Here is a 23,569-nt window from a genome sequence, read left to right as displayed (position 1 = left end):
AGCCGCCTCCCAAGGGGCCCGTGTCCCCTTGCAGAGTGCTGGGGAAAGAGCGGACCACTGTGAGTCGCTCCAGGGAGAGGTTTGCCTGCCTGGCTCAGGGCCTTTGGCGCCTTTTTCCCCTGCCAGGGAGATGCGCTGTGCCTTGACCCCCTTGTGTCCCCACATGGCCTCGCACCTGCTCAGCCTGCTCATCGGGAAGCAGCCACGCTGTGATCTGCCTGCCCTGGCCATCTTTGTGGAGGTGAGCCTGATGGCCAGCGCTGCCTGGCTCAGCTGCCTCCCAGCTCTCTGGTCTCTCTTAGCTGCAGCCGCCTGGGACGCTGCCCGCGCCCGCTGCTGCTGCCTGGGCCCAGCCCTCTGCGGCTCCGGGCTCCTGCCGGCCGGCTCGCCTGCCACTGCCCTCCTGTGCCTTTCAGCTCCTGGAGTGTCTGGACTTGCGTATCCACGGTCCCAGTGCCCTGTTGGTGGTATCCCGGCACCTGCCGAGCGAGTGCAGGGACAGGCTGCGCCTTGCGCTCAGAGGCCTGGTGGTGCTCAGCAAGGAGCCCTCGCTGGTGAGGAGGGGGCCGTGGCCGAAGCCCCGCTGGCAGCGTGGGGCTGGGGAGCGCAGTCCTTTGGGCTTGGCTGGCCTTTGGCAGCAGAGGCAGCTGCTCCCAGCTCTCCCGAGTCCCGCTTCAGCCGCCCGAGTGCCCCAAGCAGCCCTTGGTGCCGCGGCCAGTCACGGCTTCACAGCACAGCCTCGTCTTGCACACAGGGCGGAGGAATATGCGGCCTGTATCCGCAGCTGGTGGAGCAGCTGGCTGATGCAGATGCAGAGGTGGTCGAGATGACCCTCTCTGTGCTGACGCATACGCTCCAGGACACAGACCTCCAAATAGCCAGCATCACCGCCCTGAAGCTGGCTGAGTCCCTCCTGCCCCACTTTGAGGACGTAAGGCTCTGTGCCCCCAGCCAAGGGCACTGGACGCTGCCTGGAAACTTTGCGCCCTTTTGGGCAGTTTTGGGCCTTTGCCCCCATGGGCCTGGAGAAGTTGGTGCTTAGGACTTTTCCTTTTCTCCAGGACAACAGCCACGTGCAGCAGCTCTCCATTCAGCTCTTCAGCAAGGTGATGGAGCTGATAGTGGAAGAGAGGGAAAATCCTCTGACCACCATTGTGAGCCAGAGCCTGCTCCCTCTATTCTTGCGCTGGCACGATGAGAACCTGCAGGTGGCCAAGGTGAGGTTTGGTGTGATGCTGCCGCATCCCTGGCAGGGGGCTCGGCTGCCTCCTGCCCTGGTGCCTGGCGGGCTCCAGCCTCCCCTGGCCTTGGCACAGGGAGCCAGGTGCCGTGCCCTGGGCCCTGCTGCCACCTGCGGCTCTCTGCTGCTCTCCAGGCCTGTGGCGAAGCCCTGCTTCCTGAGGAGGAGGGATCTCGAGGAGCTGCTGGCGAAGAAGCGGCGGATGAAGTTCGCCAAGCACCTGGTAAGGACAGCCCAGGAGCCCCAGCCGCGGGCTGGAGAAGCCCCCTTCCCCAGCTGCTCAGTATGGGGGGCTGGCAGCTGTGTCCCCGCCCAGCACCGCTCCCGGGCCAACCAGCCTGCGCCTCACACGCTGCTCCCTGGCCCGGGCCGTGCGGGCTGGCTCGGCCGGTGCTGGGTGCAGGGAGCGCCCGGCCGAGCGGCAGAGCCCACGCCGAGCCTTCCCTCCTGGCGCTCCCCGCAGCTTCTGCAGGACGAGAGCCGAGTGGCCGAGCACCTGGTCTGGGCCCTGCCGCACCTGCAGAGCCCACAGAGGCCCCTACGAGAGGCGGCCATCAGGTTCATCGGTGAGCCACCAGCCCGGTGCCCCTCCCTGCCTTCCGGCCCGGCTGCAGCCCCTGCAGCGGGAGCCGCGCCCGGACCGCTGGAGCCCCGCCCGCCCACGGCGCTGCCACCGCCCTCTCGCAGCCGTGCCCTCGGGTGGCAGCGTGGGGTAGGGGCCAAAAGGAGCCCTTCCCGGGGAAGAGGGCGTGCGGCCGTAGGGCTGGCAGCGCCCGTGTCGGGCAGCTTTGCCACCTGGGGCCGCCACGTGCTCTGTGTTTCCAGGGGTGGCCGGAGTGCTCATGCTGGGGCAGAAGGAGGAGCTCCAAGTCCTCAGGGAGGGTGAGTGAGGCAGCCAGGACCGCCGGGGGCAGCTGCAAATCCCGGCCCCAGCGCTGCAATCCGTTCCCGGGCTGCGGAGGCCTCCGCTCTCTGTGAGAACCAGGGGCTGTGGAGGGGACAGAGCCCCGAGAGCTTTCAGGGACACATGGGGGATCCGTTGGCCTGCGCCTTCGGGCCGAAGCCCTTGCCTCCCGCTCCCTCCTGGCCATGCCATAGCCGGCTGGGTTGGCCCTGGCAGGAGACTTTCCTGCATTCCCTTAATCTGGCCACTGACCGTGGCCTCTGTTCCTCTCTCTTCCAGCTCTTCAAGCCCTGAGGGAAGATGAGAACCCATCCTGCATGAGCATTCTGATCCAGCTGACATTCCAAAGAAGATCTGCAGAACTTTCTTTGTCTCCTTGATCAGATGTACCTCTAAGGGCCTCCAATGGCGATTTCCAGTTCCCATGCAAGATGGGACCCCCTGCAGAGCAGGGGAGCTCCAGGCACAGCTGTGGCTGCTCAGAGCTGAGCCTGTGAGAAGTTTCAGCAGCTCCTGCCATGTCTCTCCCTGATGGCAGCTCCCTCCCTGCAGCCCTCAGGCCCTGCTCATCCCCTTTTTTGCCTCCCCGCTCACCCCTTGGCTTCGCTTTCCCTTAATAAACAGTTTGGTTTTTCACTTTACCCCCGTCTCTGTGGAGCTGAAGCGGCGCAAAAACCTGAGCCCCAGGACACACAGGGCCCTGCTGCCCTTCTCCTTCCCGCTCTGTTCTGTGCACGGACAGAGAGGAAGAAGGGCAGCTCAGGCTGCAAAGCTATTACGGGTTTGTAATAATGCTGGGGAGTTGTTTGCTGTGGGCGAAGGGAAAGGGGTCCGGGACTTGGTGGGGGTAGGAGGTGGACAACTCAAAGAGTGACTGGGCCAGAGCATCAACCAATGACTCGACGCCCTGGGGAAATGACTGGTCCAAAACGAACCCCGGTAAGGACCAATCAAAGCGCCCGAATTCCACCAATGGGTGCGTGGAACCAAAAACCCACCATTCCTGGGCCAGGAATTTGTTCTAAAAAGGGGAGTTTTCTGTTCCTGGGGTGGGGCTTTTTCTTTGGGAGCTTTTTTTCTTTTAGGGGCTTTTTCTTGGGGTTCTTCTGGTTCCTTTCTGGTTCCCTTTTTGAGCTGTTGTATGAGGATCTGGGCTTATCCCAGATTCTCTGCTCCCACCGAATGGTTTTTAAATAAACGAGAGCCTGTTTCAATCGCTGTCGGAGATCTGGCCTCGTTCGTTTTTTATAACAAAGCTCCCTGTCTCGCTGCTCCAGCTGTAAAGCAGCGTGCTGTTAAAAAAAGGTCCTGCTGAGCACTCTGAAGGGGACAAGGACCCTGGGTTTTAGAAGAGCCTGCCGGAGTATGCTCTGAAGCCAGCCGTGAGGGATTCCATGGCAAGCATCCTCTGAGGGCAAAGGAGCTTGCAATGCCGGAAGTTTCCACAAAGAGCTTCCTGAAAGCACAGCAATGCTCCATCCCTACACAGGGACAGGAAGAGGGCAGAAGCAGAGACCATCGTGGCCTGGCAATCAGCTTTGGGGGTGCCTAAAGCAAATGAAACAGCAGCGGCCTCAGCGGAGTGGCTGAGACTCGGGGGTGCCACCGTCCCAGCGGCCGCAGCGCTGTCAGGCAGTGTCTGCACGGTGGGCGCGGTTCCGGCGGCTCTGCTCTCCCCACAAGCCAGGAATCGGGCAGCCCCTGCCTCAGAGCCAGTCAGCAAGCCAACCAAGAGAGACCAGAGGCAGGGTCCCCTTCCCACCTGTCTGGGGCATGGCTGCAAAAGAGCCGCTGTGTCTTCCTGCGCCTGTGTTTGGGCTGTGCTGAGCCCAGAGCCGGCCAGCTTGTGCTCTTCTGGGCAGGCAGGCAGGCAGAAGTGCTGCGTGCACAGTGGGGAAGGGGCTGATGAGAGCCTCCTGCCAGGAACAGGGCTCCGCTCCCTGGCTGGGAACAGCCTGGTTTTGCTGCCGTGAGCGCAGGCAGGCGTTCAGACACTTGAACATGCAGCGGGCAGCTCTTGTTTCTAGGGGGCCTGGTGGGGGAAAAGTGTGGGATGCGGAGCTTCAGGGACATCACACCAACACCAATATCATCCAGTGAAGCCAAATTTATTATCCCTAAAAAGACTATATTTATAACAATTCCCTACTGTCCACACCTCTCTAGCTAATACATCATTGGCCAGGCCTAGCTGTTCACGCGTCTAAGATCGGATGCTGATTGGATCATCTTACTTTTCACGCGTCTGGCTGTGGTTTTCTGTCCCACCCAAGAACTGTCTTTTTTCCTCACTTTCCCAAGCTCACTGACAAACTTGCTGAGTCCAGTTGACTCTTCTTCTTGGATCTTTTTCAAGGATATACCGACCCCATTTTCTGAATATTTCCATTATTGTTTGTGAACGTGTCCATTGTCCATTATCCCAAGCAGACTGGATTGTGCGTCAGCTGAATATGGCCACTGTTCTTCAAAAAGTCCTCAATCTGCAAAAAATCCTCAACACACTCGGCGTGAGCAGAGAGCGGGAAAACCATGAACCGCCTCACAACAAACCCGGGAAACCCCCACAACAGCGCCAGCACCGCCAGAGCCGCCGCCTTCACCTGTGCCTTCATGATCACCCAGGTGACCATGGGCTGGATCATACCACAGCCAAAGCAGAACGTTTGGGTCACCTTGGCAAAGTCCCTACAGCAAGACAGCCTTTGCATGGCCATGGAAAGCGTGGACGATCCTCTCTCTACGTGTCTGGTGGGAATCCCCCCGTCACAAAATGATTACCCGCACATAGGTAAGAAACCCAACCCTGTGGACACCTGGACGAGTGGAGAAGGATTCTCCCACATGCATCACAGGAGCCCCAGGAGCTAGACCTCCTGGGCTCCACCAAAGCAAGTTACTGTGTTACCTTTGAATAGAAGGCCAGACCAGATTTGCAATTCACAACAGAACCCTAGAGTAACATCCCCAAAGATGTCTCGCCCGATGATAAATGCTACAATGTGGCTGAAAGGTGCAACTAGACTAGCACCACACCGTCCCAGTCCCTAGCGTACCCCAGAGTGCTCCCACGGGGAGTGTTTCTTCTCTGTGGTGCTAGGGTGTGGGCAGGAATCCCCTCCAACATCAAAGGGGGTCCCTGCCGCCTTGGCCAGCTGACTACCCTCACCTCAAATTCCACCATTTTGCATGCTTGGAAGCAGAACAATACATTTGCTTGCCAAAAGAGATCCTTTGAGGAATTTGACCCAAATTTATAATTAGGGAACAAGGAAGAGGGTCACGGTATCCATTTTTCTACCATGGGTTGCTGCTGCCAAGGCCCTCGGTGAGCTTTCTCACCTGGGGTGCTGGCTCAGTAAGCAGGCCAGTTCTACATCTGCCGCATTTTCTGATCTATTGGTGGATGAGGAGACCACCAGACACGCCATGCTGCAAAATCGAGCTGCAATCGATTTCCTGCTGCTCGCCCCCCACCGTGGGTGTGAGGACTTGGAAGGACTGTGCTTTTTCAACTTGTCCTCCCTCAGCACATCAATTCAAAGCAACATCAAGGGACTTCAAAATCAGGTGAAGGACATAGAAACTGAGAAAAAGGCGGCCTGTCACCGACATGTTTTAGGAAAAATCCTTTCCTTAGGATTGTTCCCTCCTGATAAGCTGAGAGGCCTCAGGAACAAACTGTAAACAATTCTTATCTGCTGCTGTGGAATGCAACAGGGGGAATCTGTGATTGGTCTCATCTGGTTGTTTGGAATTAACGGCCAACCACAGTTCACCTGTCCAGACCGTCTCGGTCGGAGACAAGCCTTTGTTATTGATTCCTTTTCTATTCTTAGCTTAGCCTTCTGATGAAATCTTTTCTCTCTGTTCTTTTAGTATAGTTTTAATATATTTTCTATCATAAAATAATAAACCTAGCTTGCTGATACATGGAGTCAACTTTCTCGTCTCTTCCCTCATCCTGGGACCCTTGTGGACAATACTACAAATGGTGACCCCGCGTGAAAAAAGGAGCACCACCACAGAAGGTGAACACCGAGGACAGAACTGACAGATGGTGCCTCGAGTGAAGGAATCACCACAATTGGACCCTGAGTGAGGAAGAATTCTTCATTTGGCTGGCCGCAGAGAGAACCTTTTGAAAAGTCTCCGAGACAAGATGTCCAGAAGTCTTTGCAGCACAGAGCAGTCTGCCGAAGCCCAGAGGACACTGTCACAAGGTACTGTTTACACTTCCCTTCCTGAAAATGCTTCCCTTCTTACAAGGCAGATTCGGATCTGGACAAGGGTGCCTACGGAGGCAGAGGTTCCATTCTCTCCCTCAGAGGAGAAACTTATTGGCCTCTGGCAAAAATGGGGTCATGAGGACAGAATTCCTATGCTGAAGATACACTTCTATGAGTTTTTCAGGTGGGCAAAGCACCATGGCTTTTTCACTGATGTGCTGTATGCCCTTGATTCATACATATGGGAATGCATGGAATTCATTATCCGAGACCTTCTTTACCGGGGACTTGGATTTCCTCGGGTTTATCCGTCATTCAGAACTCTCTTCCCAGTTTTGAAACGGAAAGCGTCTGCATATCAGTGGATTTCGGATTGCCGAGGTATGTCTCCCTTCTCGCTGGCGCTGGCAAGAGGGGAACCAGTGCAAATCCACAGCCTGCAGGTTCCCAGCCCCCCCGAATCGCGGCGGGGGGGCGAAGTTTTGCCCGCGACAGAAGAAAAGTTTTTTTCTGCGCCTTTGGAGCATGCTCCGACGGAACCGCCTCCCCCGCCTCGCTGCTCTCAGGGGGGAGGTGAGTTGGCTCCACCGCCCGAGCCGGAGCCGCGGGCCCCACCCCAACCCGCCCCGCAGGAGGTGCCAGTCCCCGCGGCCCCTCCCGCGGCACCGCCTCAGCCCGGACCGGACCCGTCGCCTCCAGCGGAGTTTGTCGGCGTTCCCGTGGCAGAAGCACCGCCTCCCGGGGCTTCGCCCGAGTTGCTAGGCGACACACTCGACAGCAATCGCCAAGAGCTCGCGACTGCGCTGCCGCTCCCGAAGCAAAGTGAGACAACAGTGCAGGCGGCACCGGTGGGCGCCGGCCCCGCGCCCCTGCCGCCCCCCGCGGCTGTCCCGCCGCCTCCCGTGTCGGCTCCGCCGGCTTTGCTGTCTGCGCCCGCGCTGCAGCTTCCGGTACCCGGAGAAGACGCGGCTGCTGTCCCCAGCCCGGCGGGGGTCGATGCCGCGCTGCCCGCGCCGGTCGAATCCGCGTTCGACCCTCCAGCAGAGCCCGTGAGGGCTCCGAGCGCGGCGGCTCCGCCTTTGCCTGCCACGCCAGTGGAGGAGGCTGAGGTTGAGAACCACCAAACAGAACCATCATTGGAGTCGCCCGTGGCCCCGCCGCTCCCCGCGGCGGCCACCGCGGCGCCTGCGATCAGCCTGGATTCCCCCCCGAGCTTTTCGGGCTGTCCCGAGGCTGCCCCTGCGGGGGGAGCTGGGACAGGGGAAGGGGATGCCGGCCTGCCCCTCCGTGGGGGGGTTGTGGCTCGACAGCTGATTGCGGGCTCAGCCCGTCAGCCTGCTTTCAAACTCAGCGTTTTTCGTGGGCCGGTTCGGGTTTGGTTCGGAGGTTCCCGTTGGGGGTTGGAATGCCTGACTCCCCCTGCGCACCCCAGCACCGTGGGGGAGGTGGCTCCTGAGCCTTCTGCTTCTGGTCCCCAGCCCGCAGGGAGTGGGGGTGGTACCGAGGGGCAGAAAGGAGGAACACCTTTTGCATTTGCGTTGCAGAGGCAGGAGAAACAGTGGAAAGTGAGCATCGCTCAATTGCTCTGGGGACAAAACACCCCCAGATCTAGGGTGATGATCCCTGGGAAAGCTTCTCTTCCCCAGCTGCTGGTGTGCACCGGTTCAGAGGGGATGAAGCGTTCGGTCACTCGTGCTGCCCAGGCATTGGCAGCAGAGTGCCGGGTTGTGAGACCACAGAGCCCGCTCCGCGGGCCGGGTCTGGGCCGTTTGGCTCGGTTCCCTGGGCCAGGGCCTCCGCCCGGCCAGCGGCTGTTTGGTTCGGGGGCTTTGCTTCCCCCGTCAGGACCTGGGCCACCGTTCTGTAGGCCAGGTCTGGGATCCCTGATCCTTCCACGAGGACCTGGACCACCGTTCTGTAGGCCAGGTCTGGGGTCCCTGTTCCTTCCACGAGGGCCAGGGCCCCCGCAGAGCCTCAGTGGCTCCTCTCTGCTGCTGCTCTTTCGTCCACCAAAAGAAAAAAAAAAAAGAAAAAAAAAAAAAAAAAAAAAAAAAAAAAAATTAAATAAAAAGAGTTGAAAGAGCTAGCAGCTCAAAAAGCGTTGAAAAGCCAAGCAAGCCTGTTTCAGGACCAAAAGGGACTTTCAGCGATGTCAGAGAGGAACATCTTCAGTTTGGACTTTCCCTGAAACTCAGCTGTTTGGACTTGAAGCAATGAACTTTCTTTTCATTGTTTTTGCATTTTCTTATATCTTAAGATTGTTTTGGTGTGTGATGTAATTTGATGTTTTGCAGGTGAAGAATTTCCCTGACGGTTCCACATCAGCACTGATTGATGTTTTGATTGGCAACATTAAGCCTCTCAGGTGCTTGTTCTTTCCTCTGCATGGGCCAGCAGATGAAATTGCAAACACTTTTTCCTTTTAATTTATTTAAAATAAAAAGGGTGAGATGTCACCGACATGTTTTAGGAAAAATCCTTTCCTTAGGATTGTTCCCTCCTGATAAGCTGAGAGGCCTCAGGAACAAACTGTAAACAATTCTTATCTGCTGCTGTGGAATGCAACAGGGGGAATCTGTGATTGGTCTCATCTGGTTGTTTGGAATTAACGGCCAACCACAGTTCACCTGTCCAGACCGTCTCGGTCGGAGACAAGCCTTTGTTATTGATTCCTTTTCTATTCTTAGCTTAGCCTTCTGATGAAATCTTTTCTCTCTGTTCTTTTAGTATAGTTTTAATATATTTTCTATCATAAAATAATAAACCTAGCTTGCTGATACATGGAGTCAACTTTCTCGTCTCTTCCCTCATCCTGGGACCCTTGTGGACAATACTACAGCGGCCTACTGGCTGGACCAACTTTTTGGACATTGGGATGTTCCCGAATAGATGGCTTCTAACTTGAAAGGCCTCCTGTGGATTGTGATCATCCTTGTGATTGATTTGACAGCTATTGCTTGCTTGAAAAGAGCCCTTCAAAAGACTAGGGGCAAAGCATTTGTAATAAATGGAAAAGGGGGAGATGGGGGAGGGGACCCCAAGGAAAATAGGGCAGGGATGCCTTGGGAGGACACTCCTGTTTAAATGCCACTCAGCCATGGCCCCCTCCCCAGTTCTAGCATGTTCCATGTTCCTCCCTTCCCCACTGGATTGTACTACAAGACCACCCTCTTCCCCACTCCCATTGGTGTACCCCTCATCACTCCACCTCGGCTCCTCCTCTGGTCCCTCTCCTCATTGGTTCCCTGTATCCTGGCCCCAGCTGCCAGCCCCATGGTTTCAACCCTGGCCCCACCGCTGTTCCGGGCTCCACCACCAGCCTCCCTTTGAGTGTGGTTGTGTCCCTGCCTCTCTCTTCACCTCGACCCTTCCTAGACCCTATGCCCCTCCCTCAATAAACCCGTTTGGATCCTAGGCTGTGTTTGGAGCCCTCCTTTGTCTCCTGGTTGGAGGTGAGAATTTCTCAGTCTGGGACTGAGTGTCAGACGGGCTGGGGAGGTGGCTCTCTTGGATCCCGAGAAGTTGCTCTGCTCGCACCTGCCCTTGATTTCCTCTGTGGGGAGGGAGTCAAACCCTCTGTCAGCAAGCCAACCAAGCGAGACCAGAGGCAGGGTCCACTTCCCACCTGTCTGGGGCATGGCTGCAAAAGAGCCGCTGTGTCTTCCTGTGCCTGTGTTTGGGCTGTACTGGACCCAGAGCTGGCCAGCTTGTGCTCTTCTGGGCAGGCAGGCAGGCAGAAGTGCTGCGTGCACAGTGGGGAAGGGGCTGATGAGAGCCTCCTGCCAGGAACAGGGCTCCGCTCCCTGGCTGGGAACAGCCTGGTTTTGCTGCCGTGAGCACAGGCAGGCGATCAGACACTCGAAGAGACAGCGGGCAGCTCTTGTTTCTAGGGGGCCCGGGGCTGCGTGCCACAAGGGACACAAGGAAAAAGACTTGGGAGAAGAAAGATGAGCTCGAGCTGCAGTGCCTGTGCTACAAGGTGCAGAAGTAATTCAGCCTTGCCAGGGTTTCTGAAGTGTGTGTTGGTGTTCCCCGGGAATTGTAGGCATTTGGGGAAATGCCTTTGGAAGAGAGGGGCTTGCATCTCAAGCAACGTGCTTCCCCCGGAGCCGCCAGTGAGGTAGGTGCAGCTGTCTCCCTTTGGCTCCCTGCTCCCCTTTCCATCCTTGTGGCCCCTTGCACTTGGCAGAGGGGTGTGGGAAGGGAGAAGGCTGTGAAGAGCAGCTTTGTCATCTGCCTGGGCCTCCAGAGAAGAAGACAAGCCAAGCACCACCGGCAGGGTGCGTTCCCTCCTCTAAGCACAGGACAGAGCTGGTATCTCTGTCCAGCCGAGAGCCCCAAATGCCTCTCAGAGAGCTGTGAATTCAAAGGCCTTTATGCCAACATTCATGCCATCTCCCCTCTCTGGTGTGTTTTAACTCTTGGCAAGACGTGTTTGCCTCTTGCTTGCTGGAAGCGGCTCTGCTCCAGGGCCGGCACCGAGCTGGGCTGTGCCAGCCGGGCACCGTGGAGAGCCCTTCCCTTGGCACTTGGCGGGTCTTGGTGTGTCCAGGGCTGTGTTAGACGCTCGGGGCAAGGAATTGCCTCCAACCGGGGGCACCTTGGGTGGGGAGGGGGTGGCCCCGGGGCACGTGGCAGCATGTCCCTTTGTGACTCGGTGCAGAATGTTCACCGTGTCACCGAAAGGGACAGAGTGTCAGAGCAGCCCTTTGTGACACACGCTGACCTAGGTGCTGGCAGTGACACGGCCACGCCAGAGTGCTCGGTGCACGCGACGGGGCAGGACGTGACAGAGCGGTGCTGTGAGGCATCCCCACACAGCCGGCTCGTCCGTTGTTGACCCGGAGCTTTTCCGAGGCATTCCTCCTGTGCCTGGCCTCACGGCCTGGCCTCAGGATTCGGTGTCTCGGAGTTTTTCCGAGGCATCTCCCATCGCTGCGGCCGGCGCCCTCGTTGCCAGGCCGTGGGAGCTGGTGACCCCCATTGTTCGCCAGGAGTCTCCTGTCATTGTGGCAGGAGCCCTGGAGAACAGAATAGAGGACTTGCTGTCCTGTAGCCTTCTTGAGGCCCCTCTGCTGAAGGTGCCTGCAAGGCACAACTGCAACACTCGCTGAATCGGACCTTTGACGGGGCATCTGTCTCCAAGGTGCCCTCGAGGTCAGACAGCGAGATGGCAGGCAGACTGCTCAGCCTGTTCAAGGGGCTTCGGGGCAAGAAAAGCAAAGGCCCTGCAGCTGCCCCAGCGCAGCAGCCTGCAGAGCCCGAGCAGTTGGAGCCGCTGCAGGATGGTGAGTGGAGGAGCTGGATGCAACGCCGGTACCTGCAGCCAGCCTGGCCCCATCCCATCCCATCCCATCCCATCCCATCCCATCCCATCCCATCCCATCCCATCCCATCCCATCCCATCCCATCCCATCCCATCCCATCCCATCCCATCCCATCCCATCCCATCCCATCCCATCCCATCCCATCCCATCCCATCCCTGTGGACGTGCCCACGGACCGGATGGGACAGGGGCCGGGCCTGCCCCCCCGATGGCCGTGCTCCGTCCCCTGGGAACCCGGGGGGCTGTCCCTGCCGGGGGCATGCAGGGCTGGGCTGGCTTCTCCGGCCTCTCCTGCGGCCCCTCAGCTCTGGCTGCGCTCGCTCATTGGCAGATGCATCCAAGGACGGGACTCAAGAGCAGGAGCTCACCCGTGGCCGCTTCCGCAGAGTAGCCCAGGTACCTGCGGCTGTCCCCACCTGGGCCGGGCCTGTTGGCACTGCTGGGCCGAGCCCCACGCTTGGAGCAGACCACGGAACGTGCCTCTCTTCCCGCCCTTCCTTCTGCTGCAGGCACTGCGGAGGTTCCTGCGCCTTCGGCGCAGAAAGACCAGCGGCCGCACCACCGAGGGCACGGCCGAGCCCGACTCCAGGCCCAGCGAGCTGCAGGCAGAGGATGCTTCCAGCACAGCGTCCTCGGACTTCATGGACACCTCTGAGGAGGAAACGTCCGAGGACAGGGCAGAGGCTGACATGGCCCTGACGGAGGGCATGGCCGCCACTAACACCTGTCTCGAGGCCATCCCTGAGACTGAGGCCATGCCCATGCTGAGAGTGAGTCCTGGGCCCAGTCTGGAGTTTTTCCTGACGGGTGTTTCTTCTCCGCAGCAGGGAAGCAGCCTGGGGCCGGGACTGAAGGCCTCCCAGGATGACGTGGCCCCTCAAGCCATGTCCACTGGGCCCCCTCTGGCCCATCCCAGTGAGCTGGGAAATCAACAGCTTCTTGGGTGAAGCAGAGAAAGTGGCTCCCTTGGGCAGCACTCCAAGTCTTCCCCATATCCCTTCTTCCAGGTGCAAGCTGTGGTGAGGAACATCCTGCAGAGACTCACGTCCTGTAGCACCGTGGACGCCGAGCTGCAGATGATCATTCTCAGCCTGACTGAAGAGCACCCTGCCCAGGTGGTGATGAGCCTCCTGCGCTGCGCCCCACTGTGTGACAGGTACGGGGCACAACTGCCTGGAGAGCTCGGTGCTCATGGGCCTGTAGGGCCCCTGGCCCTGCACAGCCTTTCCAGAGGGGTCTGCCAGACAGGCGGAGAACCCTGGGACCCTTGGGCCCATCTGTTTCCTAAGCCTGCTGCCATGCTACCTCCCGGCCCCACGCAGCTGCACGGGGCACGGTACTGATGCCCAGCTCTGCTCCCACAGAGCTGCTGAGCTGATGTGGAGGGCCATCGGCACCTCAGAAGTGGCTGTGGAGGAGGTGCTTCCAGCACTGCTCTCTGCCCTAGAGGAGCTGCCACCGTACGGCGGGTTCGTCTGCAGCGGGGACAACGAGGCCGTCTTTGCCCTGGCTGTGAGTTTCTGGAGCTGGCCTATGCTGGCTCTCCAAGTGGCCTTCTCAGAAGCTCTCCATGCTCTCCCCAGCCTGCAGCTCCCTGCCTGGGCTGAAAGCTGGCCTAGGAGCAGCAGGCTGGCTGCTCCCCCTGCATCTCCCTTCAGGCCCTGCTGCATGGACACCTCGGCACTGAGCGCTGCCTCGGGGTGCTTTGTCTCTTGCAGGCAACTCTGGTGCTGCGGAGGATTGCAAGCATGCCCGAGTGGCGCTATGCAATCCTCATTCATTCTCCACACCTCTTTGTGGCTCTGCTCTTGCAAGTTTTCATCACCACAGAGCAGAGGCCAGAGGAGGTGGAGAGCCTGAGCTTCTGGAGAGCGTGCCAGGAGGAAGACGGCCTTTGCAGAGCGCCCAACAGGTGCCAGTCGCCCTGTCCTTCCCATGTCCTTGTGGCCAGGGCCAGTGCTCCTAGAGTGACCGCGCCTTTGCTCGGCACACAGGTTTGCAGTGCAGACCATTGAGGCTCTGCTCTCCCAGCGGGGCTTTGGCAAGAAGCTGGTGGCTCTGGAGCACAAGCAGCTCTGGGACAGCCTGCTCTGTGCCAACAGCCCACACTGTGCAGCGGGTCTGCTGGCCAGGTGAGATGCCCTACTCCCCACCAGAGGGCCTTGTCACCGAGGGAGGGTGCAAAAGGCTGGGAGAGGAGGATGGCCAGCAGCAGCCGCCTCCCAAGGGGCCCGTGTCCCCTTGCAGAGTGCTGGGGAAAGAGCGGACCACTGTGAGTCGCTCCAGGGAGAGGTTTGCCTGCCTGGCTCAGGGCCTTTGGCGCCTTTTTCCCCTGCCAGGGAGATGCGCTGTGCCTTGACCCCCTTGTGTCCCCACATGGCCTCGCACCTGCTCAGCCTGCTCATCGGGAAGCAGCCACGCTGTGATCTGCCTGCCCTGGCCATCTTTGTGGAGGTGAGCCTGATGGCCAGCGCTGCCTGGCTCAGCTGCCTCCCAGCTCTCTGGTCTCTCTTAGCTGCAGCCGCCTGGGACGCTGCCCGCGCCCGCTGCTGCTGCCTGGGCCCAGCCCTCTGCGGCTCCGGGCTCCTGCCGGCCGGCTCGCCTGCCACTGCCCTCCTGTGCCTTTCAGCTCCTGGAGTGTCTGGACTTGCGTATCCACGGTCCCAGTGCCCTGTTGGTGGTATCCCGGCACCTGCCGAGCGAGTGCAGGGACAGGCTGCGCCTTGCGCTCAGAGGCCTGGTGGTGCTCAGCAAGGAGCCCTCGCTGGTGAGGAGGGGGCTGTGGCCGAAGCCCCGCTGGCAGCGTGGGGCTGGGGAGCGCAGTCCTTTGGGCTTGGCTGGCCTTTGGCAGCAGAGGCAGCCGCTCCCAGCTCTCCCGAGTCCCGCTTCAGCCGCCCGAGTGCCCCAAGCAGCCCTTGGTGCCGCGGCCAGTCACGGCTTCACAGCACAGCCTCGTCTTGCACACAGGGCGGAGGAATACGCGGCCTGTATCCGCAGCTGGTGGAGCAGCTGGCCGATGCAGATGCAGAGGTGGTCAAGATGACCCTCTCTGTGCTGACGCATACGCTCCAGGACACAGACCTCCAAATAGCCAGCATCACCGCCCTGAAGCTGGCTGAGTCCCTCCTGCCCCACTTTGAGGACGTAAGGCTCTGTGCCCCCAGCCAAGGGCACTGGACGCTGCCTGGAAACTTTGCGCCCTTTTGGGCAGTTTTGGGCCTTTGCCCCCATGGGCCTGGAGAAGTTGGTGCTTAGGACTTTTCCTTTTCTCCAGGACAACAGCCACGTGCAGCAGCTCTCCATTCAGCTCTTCAGCAAGGTGATGGAGCTGATAGTGGAAGAGAGGGAAAATCCTCTGACCACCATTGTGAGCCAGAGCCTGCTCCCTCTATTCTTGCGCTGGCACGATGAGAACCTGCAGGTGGCCAAGGTGAGGTTTGGTGTGATGCTGCCGCATCCCTGGCAGGGGGCTCGGCCGCCTCCTGCCCTGGTGCCTGGCGGGCTCCAGCCTCCCCTGGCCTTGGCACAGGGAGCCAGGTGCCGTGCCCTGGGCCCTGCTGCCACCTGCGGCTCTCTGCTGCTCTCCAGGCCTGTGGCGAAGCCCTGCTTCCTGAGGAGGAGGGATCTCGAGGAGCTGCTGGCGAAGAAGCGGCAGATGAAGTTCGCCGAGCACCTGGTAAGGACAGCCCAGGAGCCCCAGCTGCGGGCTGGAGAAGCCCCCTTCCCCAGCTGCTCAGTATGGGGGGCTGGCAGCTGTGTCCCCACCCAGCACCGCTCCCGGGCCCGCCAGCCTGCGCCTCACACGCTGCTCCCTGGCCCGGGCCGTGCGGGCTGGCTCGACCGGTGCTGGGTGCAGGGAGCGCCCGGCCGAGCGGCAGAGCCCACGCCGAGCCTTCCCTCCTGGCGCTCCCCGCAGCTTCTGCAGGACGAGAGCCGAGTGGCCGAGCACCTGGGCTGGGCCCTGCCGCACCTGCAGAGCCCACAGAGGCCCCTACGAGAGGCGGCCGTCAGGTTCATCGGTGAGCCACCAGCCCGGCGCCCCTCCCTGCCTCCCGGCCCGGCTGCAGCCCCTGCAGCGGGAGCCGCGCCCGGACCGCTGGAGCTCCGCCTGCCCTCGGCGCTGCCGCCGCCCTCTCGCAGCCGTGCCCTCGGGAGGCAGCGTGGGGCAGGGGCCGAAAGGAGCCCTTCCCGGGGAAGAGGGCGTGCGGCCGTAGGGCTGGCAGCGCCCGTGTCGGGCAGCTGTGCCGCCTGGGGCCGCCACGTGCTCTGTGTTTCCAGGGGTGGCCGGAGTGCTCATGCTGGGGCAGAAGGAGGAGCTCCAAGTCCTCAGGGAGGGTGAGTGAGGCAGCCAGGACCGCCGGGGGCAGCTGCAAATCCCGGCCCCAGCGCTGCAATCCGTGCCCGGGCTGCGGAGGCCTCCGCTCCCTGTGAGAACCAGGGGCTGTGGAGGGGACAGAGCCCCGAGAGCTTTCAGGGACACATGGGGGATCCGTGGCCTGCGCCTTCCGGCTGAAGCCCTTGCCTCCCGCTCCCTCCTGGCCATGCCATAGCTGACTGGGTTGGCCCTGGCAGGAGACTTTCCTGCATTCCCTTAATCTGGCCACTGACCGTGGCCTCTGTTCCTCTCTCTTCCAGCTCTTCAAGCCCTGAGGGAAGATGAGAACCCATCCTGCATGAGCATTCTGATCCAGCTGACATTCCAAAGAAGATCTGCAGAACTTTCTTTGTCTCCTTGATCAGATGTACCTCTAAGGGCCTCCAATGGCGATTTCCAGTTCCCATGCAAGATGGGACCCCCTGCAGAGCAGGGGAGCTCCAGGCACAGCTGTGGCTGCTCAGAGCTGAGCCTGTGAGAAGTTTCAGCAGCTCCTGCCATGTCTCTCCCTGATGGCAGCTCCCTCCCTGCAGCCCTCAGGCCCTGCTCATCCCCTTTTTTGCCTCCCCGCTCACCCCTTGGCTTCGCTTTCCCTTAATAAACAGTTTGGTTTTTCACTTTACCCCCGTCTCTGTGGAGCTGAAGCGGCGCAAAAAGCTGAGCCCCAGGACACACAGGGCCCTGCTGCCCTTCTCCTTCCCGCTCTGTTCTGTGCACGGACAGAGAGGAAGAAGGGCAGCTCAGGCTGCAAAGCTATTACGGGTTTGTAATAACGCTGGGGAGTTGTTTGCTGTGGGCGAAGGGAAAGGGGTCCAGGACTTGGTGGGGGTAGGAGGTGGACAACTCAAAGAGTGACTGGGCCAGAGCATCAACCAATGACTCGACGCCCTGGGGAAATGACTGGTCCAAAACGAACCCCGGTAAGGACCAATCAAAGCGCCCGAATTCCACCAATGGGTGCGTGGAACCAAAAACCCACCATTCCTGGGCCAGGAATTTGTTCTAAAAAGGGGAGTTTTCTGTTCCTGGGGTGGGGCTTTTTCTTTGGGAGCTTTTTTTCTTTTAGGGGCTTTTTCTTGGGGTTCTTCTGGTTCCTTTCTGGTTCCCTTTTTGAGCTGTTGTATGAGGATCTGGGCTTATCCCAGATTCTCTGCTCCCACCGAATGGTTTTTAAATAAACGAGAGCCTGTTTCAATCGCTGTCGGAGATCTGGCCTCGTTCGTTTTTTATAACAAAGCTCCCTGTCTCGCTGCTCCAGCTGTAAAGCAGCGTGCTGTTAAAAAAAGGTCCTGCTGAGCACTCTGAAGGGGACAAGGACCCTGGGTTTTAGAAGAGCCTGCCGGAGTATGCTCTGAAGCCAGCCGTGAGGGATTCCATGGCAAGCATCCTCTGAGGGCAAAGGAGCTTGCAATGCCGGAAGTTTCCACAAAGAGCTTCCTGAAAGCACAGCAATGCTCCATCCCTACACAGGGACGGGAAGAGGGCAGAAGCAGAGACCATCGTGGCCTGGCAATCAGCTTTGGGGGTGCCTAAAGCAAATGAAACAGCAGCGGCCTCAGCGGAGTGGCAGAGACTCGGGGGTGCCACCGTCCCAGCGGCCGCAGCGCTGTCAGGCAGTGTCTGCACGGTGGGCGCGGTTCCGGCGGCTCTGCTCTCCCCACAAGCCAGGAATCGGGCAGCCCCTGCCTCAGAGCCAGTCAGCAAGCCAACCAAGAGAGACCAGAGGCAGGGTCCCCTTCCCACCTGTCTGGGGCATGGCTGCAAAAGAGCCGCTGTGTCTTCCTGCGCCTGTGTTTGGGCTGTGCTGAGCCCAGAGCTGGCCAGCTTGTGCTCTTCTGGGCAGGCAGGCAGGCAGAAGTGCTGCGTGCGCAGTGGGGACGGGGCTGATGAGAGCCTCCTGCCAGGAACAGGGCTCTGCTCCCTGGCTGGGAACAGCCTGGTTTTGCTGCCGTGAGCGCAGGCAGGCGTTCAGACACTTGAACATGCAGCGGGCAGCTCTTGTTTCTAGGGGGCCTGGTGGGGGAAAAGTGTGGGATGCGGAGCTTCAGGGACATCACACCAACACCAATATCATCCAGTGAAGCCAAATTTATTATCCCTAAAAAGACTATATTTATAACAATTCCCTACTGTCCACACCTCTCTAGCTAATACATCATTGGCCAGGCCTAGCTGTTCACGCGTCTAAGATCGGATGCTGATTGGATCATCTTACTTTTCACGCGTCTGGCTGTGGTTTTCTGTCCCACCCAAGAACTGTCTTTTTTCCTCACTTTCCCAAGCTCACTGACAAACTTGCTGAGTCCAGTTGACTCTTCTTCTTGGATCTTTTTCAAGGATATACCGACCCCATTTTCTGAATATTTCCATTATTGTTTGTGAACGTGTCCATTGTCCATTATCCCAAGCAGACTGGATTGTGCGTCAGCTGAATATGGCCACTGTTCTTCAAAAAGTCCTCAATCTGCAAAAAATCCTCAACACACTCGGCGTGAGAGAGAGCGGGAAAACCATGAACCGCCTCACAACAAACCCGGGAAACCCCCACCACAGCGCCAGCACCGCCAGAGCCGCCGCCTTCACCTGTGCCTTCATGATCACCCAGGTGACCATGGGCTGGATCATACCACAGCCAAAGCAGAACGTTTGGGTCACCTTGGCAAAGTCCCTACAGCAAGACAGCCTTTGCATGGCCATGGAAAGCGTGGACGATCCTCTCTCTACGTGTCTGGTGGGAATCCCTCCGTCACAAAATGATTACCCGCACATAGGTAAGAAACCCAACCCTGTGGACACCTGGACGAGTGGAGAAGGATTCTCCCACATGCATCACAGGAGCCCCAGGAGCTAGACCTCCTGGGCTCCACCAAAGCAAGTTACTGTGTTACCTTTGAATAGAAGGCCAGACCAGATTTGCAATTCACAACAGAACCCTAGAGTAACATCCCCAAAGATGTCTCGCCCGATGATAAATGCTACAATGTGGCTGAAAGGTGCAACTAGACTAGCACCACACCGTCCCAGTCCCTAGCGTACCCCAGAGTGCTCCCACGGGGAGTGTTTCTTCTCTGTGGTGCTAGGGTGTGGGCAGGAATCCCCTCCAACATCAAAGGGGGTCCCTGCCGCCTTGGCCAGCTGACTACCCTCACCTCAAATTCCACCATTTTGCATGTTTGGAAGCAGAACAATACATTTGCTTGCCAAAAGAGATCCTTTGAGGAATTTGACCCAAATTTATAATTAGGGAACAAGGAAGAGGGTCATGGTATCCATTTTTCTACCATGGGTTGCTGCTGCCAAGGCCCTCGGTGAGCTTTCTCACCTGGGGTGCTGGCTCAGTAAGCAGGCCAGTGCTACATCTGCCGCATTTTCTGATCTATTGGTGGATGAGGAGACCACCAGACACGCCATGCTGCAAAATCGAGCTGCAATCGATTTCCTGCTGCTCGCCCCCCACCATGGGTGTGAGGACTTGGAAGGACTGTGCTCTTTCAACTTGTCCTCCCTCAGCACATCAATTCAAAGCAACATCAAGGGACTTCAAAATCAGGTGAAGGACATAGAAACTGAGAAAAAGGCGGCCTACTGGCTGGACCAACTTTTTGGACATTGGGATGTTCCCGAATAGATGGCTTCTAACTTGAAAGGCCTCCTGTGGATTGTGATCATCCTTGTGATTGATTTGACAGCTATTGCTTGCTTGAAAAGAGCCCTTCAAAAGACTAAGGGCAAAGCATTTGTAATAAATGGAAAAGGGGGAGATGGGGGAGGGGACCCCAAGGAAAATAGGGCAGGGATGCCTTGGGAGGACACTCCTGTTTAAATGCCACTCAGCCATGGCCCCCTCCCCAGTTCTAGCATGTTCCATGTTCCTCCCTTCCCCACTGGATTGTACTACAAGACCACCCTCTTCCCCCACTCCCATTGGTGTACCCCTCATCACTCCACCTCGGCTCCTCCTCTGGTCCCTCTCCTCATTGGTTCCCTGTATCCTGGCCCCAGCTGCCAGCCCCATGGTTTCAACCCTGGCCCCACAGCTGTTCCGGGCTCCACCACCAGCCTCCCTTTGAGTGCGGTTGTGTCCCTGCCTCTCTCTTCACCTCGACCCTTCCTAGACCCTATGCCCCTCCCTCAATAAACCCGTTTTGATCCTAGGCTGTGTTTGGAGCCCTCCTTTGTCTCCTGGTTGGAGGTGAGAATTTCTCAGTCTGGGACTGAGTGTCAGACGGGCTGGGGAGGTGGCTCTCTTGGATCCCGAGAAGTTGCTCTGCTCGCACCTGCCCTTGATTTCCTCTGTGGGGAGGGAGTCAAACCCTCTGTCAGCAAGCCAACCAAGCGAGACCAGAGGCAGGGTCCACTTCCCACCTGTCTGGGGCACGGCTGCAAAAGAGCCGCTGTGTCTTCCTGCGCCTGTGTTTGGGCTGTGCTGAGCCCAGAGCTGGCCAGCTTGTGCTCTTCTGGGCAGGCAGGCAGGCAGAAGTGCTGCGTGCACAGTGGGGAAGGGGCTGATGAGAGCCTCCTGCCAGGAACAGGGCTCCGCTCCCTGGCTGGGAACAGCCTGGTTTTGCTGCCGTGAGCACAGGCAGGCGATCAGACACTCGAAGAGACAGCGGGCAGCTCTTGTTTCTAGGGGGCCCGGGGCTGCGTGCCACAAGGGACACAAGGAAAAAGACTTGGGAGAAGAAAGATGAGCTCGAGCTGCAGTGCCTGTGCTACAAGGTGCAGAAGTACTTCAGCCTTGCCAGGGTTTCTGAAGTGTGTGTTGGTGTTCCCCGGGAATTGTAGGCATTTGGGGAAATGCCTTTGGAAGAGAGGGGCTTGCATCTCAAGCAACGTGCTTCCCCCGGAGCCGCCAGTGAGGTAGGTGCAGCTGTCTCCCTTTGGCTCCCTGCTCCCCTTTCCATCCTTGTGGCCCCTTGCACTTGGCAGAGGGGTGTGGGAAGGGAGAAGGCTGTGAAGAGCAGCTTTGTCATCTGCCTGGGCCTCCAGAGAAGAAGACAAGCCAAGCACCACCGGCAGGGTGCGTTCCCTCCTCTAAGCACAGGACAGAGCTGGTATCTCTGTCCAGCCGAGAGCCCCAAATGCCTCTCAGAGAGCTGTGAATTCAAAGGCCTTTATGCCAACATTCATGCCATCTCCCCTCTCTGGTGTGTTTTAACTCTTGGCAAGACGTGTTTGCCTCTTGCTTGCTGGAAGCGGCTCTGCTCCAGGGCCGGCACCGAGCTGGGCTATGCCAGCCGGGCACCGTGGAGAGCCCTTCCCTTGGCACTTGGCGGGTCTTGGTGTGTCCAGGGCTGTGTTAGACGCTCGGGGCAAGGAATTGCCTCCAACCGGGGGCACCTTGGGTGGGGAGGGGGTGGCCCCGGGGCACGTGGCAGCATGTCCCTTTGTGACTCGGTGCAGAATGTTCACCGTGTCACCGAAAGGGACAGAGTGTCAGAGCAGCCCTTTGTGACACACGCTGACCTAGGTGCTGGCAGTGACACGGCCACGCCAGAGTGCTCGGTGCACGCGACGGGGCAGGACGTGACAGAGCGGTGCTGTGAGGCATCCCCACACAGCCGGCTCGTCCGTTGTTGACCCGGAGCTTTACCGAGGCATTCCTCCTGTGCCTGGCCTCACGGCCTGGCCTCAGGATTCGGTGTCTCGGAGTTTTTCCGAGGCATCTCCCATCGCTGCGGCCGGCGCCCTCGTTGCCAGGCCGTGGGAGCTGGTGACCCCCATTGTTCGCCAGGAGTCTCCTGTCATTGTGGCAGGAGCCCTGGAGAACAGAATAGAGGACTTGCTGTCCTGTAGCCTTCTTGAGGCCCCTCTGCTGAAGGTGCCTGCAAGGCACAACTGCAACACTCGCTGAATCGGACCTTTGACGGGGCATCTGTCTCCAAGGTGCCCTCGAGGTCAGACAGCGAGATGGCAGGCAGACTGCTCAGCCTGTTCAAGGGGCTTCGGGGCAAGAAAAGCAAAGGCCCTGCAGCTGCCCCAGCGCAGCAGCCTGCAGAGCCCGAGCAGTTGGAGCCGCTGCAGGATGGTGAGTGGAGGAGCTGGATGCAACGCCGGTACCTGCAGCCAGCCTGGCCCCATCCCATCCCATCCCATCCCATCCCATCCCATCCCATCCCATCCCATCCCATCCCATCCCATCCCATCCCATCCCATCCCATCCCATCCCATCCCATCCCATCCCATCCCATCCCATCCCTGTGGACGTGCCCACGGACCGGATGGGGGCCGGGCCTGCCCCCCCGATGGCCTGCTCCGTCCCCTGGGAACCCGGGGCGCTGTCCCTGCCGGGGGCATGCAGGGCTGGGCTGGCTTCTCCGGCCTCTCCTGCGGCCCCTCAGCTCTGGCTGCGCTCGCTCATTGGCAGATGCATCCAAGGACGGGACTCAAGAGCAGGAGCTCACCCGTGGCCGCTTCCGCAGAGTAGCCCAGGTACCTGCGGCTGTCCCCACCTGGGCCGGGCCTGTTGGCACTGCTGGGCCGAGCCCCACGCTTGGAGCAGACCACGGAACGTGCCTCTCTTCCCGCCCTTCCTTCTGCTGCAGGCACTGCGGAGGTTCCTGCGCCTTCGGCGCAGAAAGACCAGCGGCCGCACCACCGAGGGCACGGCCGAGCCCGACTCCAGGCCCAGCGAGCTGCAGGCAGAGGATGCTTCCAGCACAGCGTCCTCGGACTTCATGGACACCTCTGAGGAGGAAACGTCCGAGGACAGGGCAGAGGCTGACATGGCCCTGACGGAGGGCATGGCCGCCACTAACACCTGTCTCGAGGCCATCCCTGAGACTGAGGCCATGCCCATGCTGAGAGTGAGTCCTGGGCCCAGTCTGGAGTTTTTCCTGACGGGTGTTTCTTCTCCGCAGCAGGGAAGCAGCCTGGGGCCGGGACTGAAGGCCTCCCAGGATGACGTGGCCCCTCAAGCCATGTCCACTGGGCCCCCTCTGGCCCATCCCAGTGAGCTGGGAAATCAACAGCTTCTTGGGTGAAGCAGAGAAAGTGGCTCCCTTGGGCAGCACTCCAAGTCTTCCCCATATCCCTTCTTCCAGGTGCAAGCTGTGGTGAGGAACATCCTGCAGAGACTCACGTCCTGTAGCACCGTGGACGCCGAGCTGCAGATGATCATTCTCAGCCTGACTGAAGAGCACCCTGCCCAGGTGGTGATGAGCCTCCTGCGCTGCGCCCCACTGTGTGACAGGTACGGGGCACAACTGCCTGGAGAGCTCGGTGCTCATGGGCCTGTAGGGCCCCTGGCCCTGCACAGCCTTTCCAGAGGGGTCTGCCAGACAGGCGGAGAACCCTGGGACCCTTGGGCCCATCTGTTTCCTAAGCCTGCTGCCATGCTACCTCCCGGCCCCACGCAGCTGCACGGGGCACGGTACTGATGCCCAGCTCTGCTCCCACAGAGCTGCTGAGCTGATGTGGAGGGCCATCGGCACCTCAGAAGTGGCTGTGGAGGAGGTGCTTCCAGCACTGCTCTCTGCCCTAGAGGAGCTGCCA

At 59.4% G+C, this 23,569-nt stretch overlaps 1 protein-coding gene across 1 annotated transcript in view; it reads left to right on the top strand.

Moving 5' to 3' along the window:
• Positions 1-8,684, top strand: part of LOC132326879 (basic proline-rich protein-like) — a 129,102-nt gene extending 120,418 nt beyond the window's left edge. The window contains exons 4-5 of the mRNA XM_059845605.1: positions 6,940-7,732; positions 8,668-8,684. Coding sequence (XP_059701588.1) covers positions 6,940-7,732; positions 8,668-8,684 — 810 coding nt within the window. The remainder of the gene's footprint in view (positions 1-6,939; positions 7,733-8,667) is intronic.
• Positions 8,685-23,569: the final 14,885 nt, after the last annotated feature.

This window comes from Haemorhous mexicanus, chromosome 4 (assembly GCF_027477595.1).
Source record: "Haemorhous mexicanus isolate bHaeMex1 chromosome 4, bHaeMex1.pri, whole genome shotgun sequence".
In the NCBI taxonomy this organism is placed as follows: Eukaryota; Metazoa; Chordata; class Aves; order Passeriformes; family Fringillidae; genus Haemorhous; species Haemorhous mexicanus.
The sequence above is the reverse complement of the archived record's forward strand: the minus strand, read 5'-3'. Positions and strand labels throughout refer to the sequence as shown.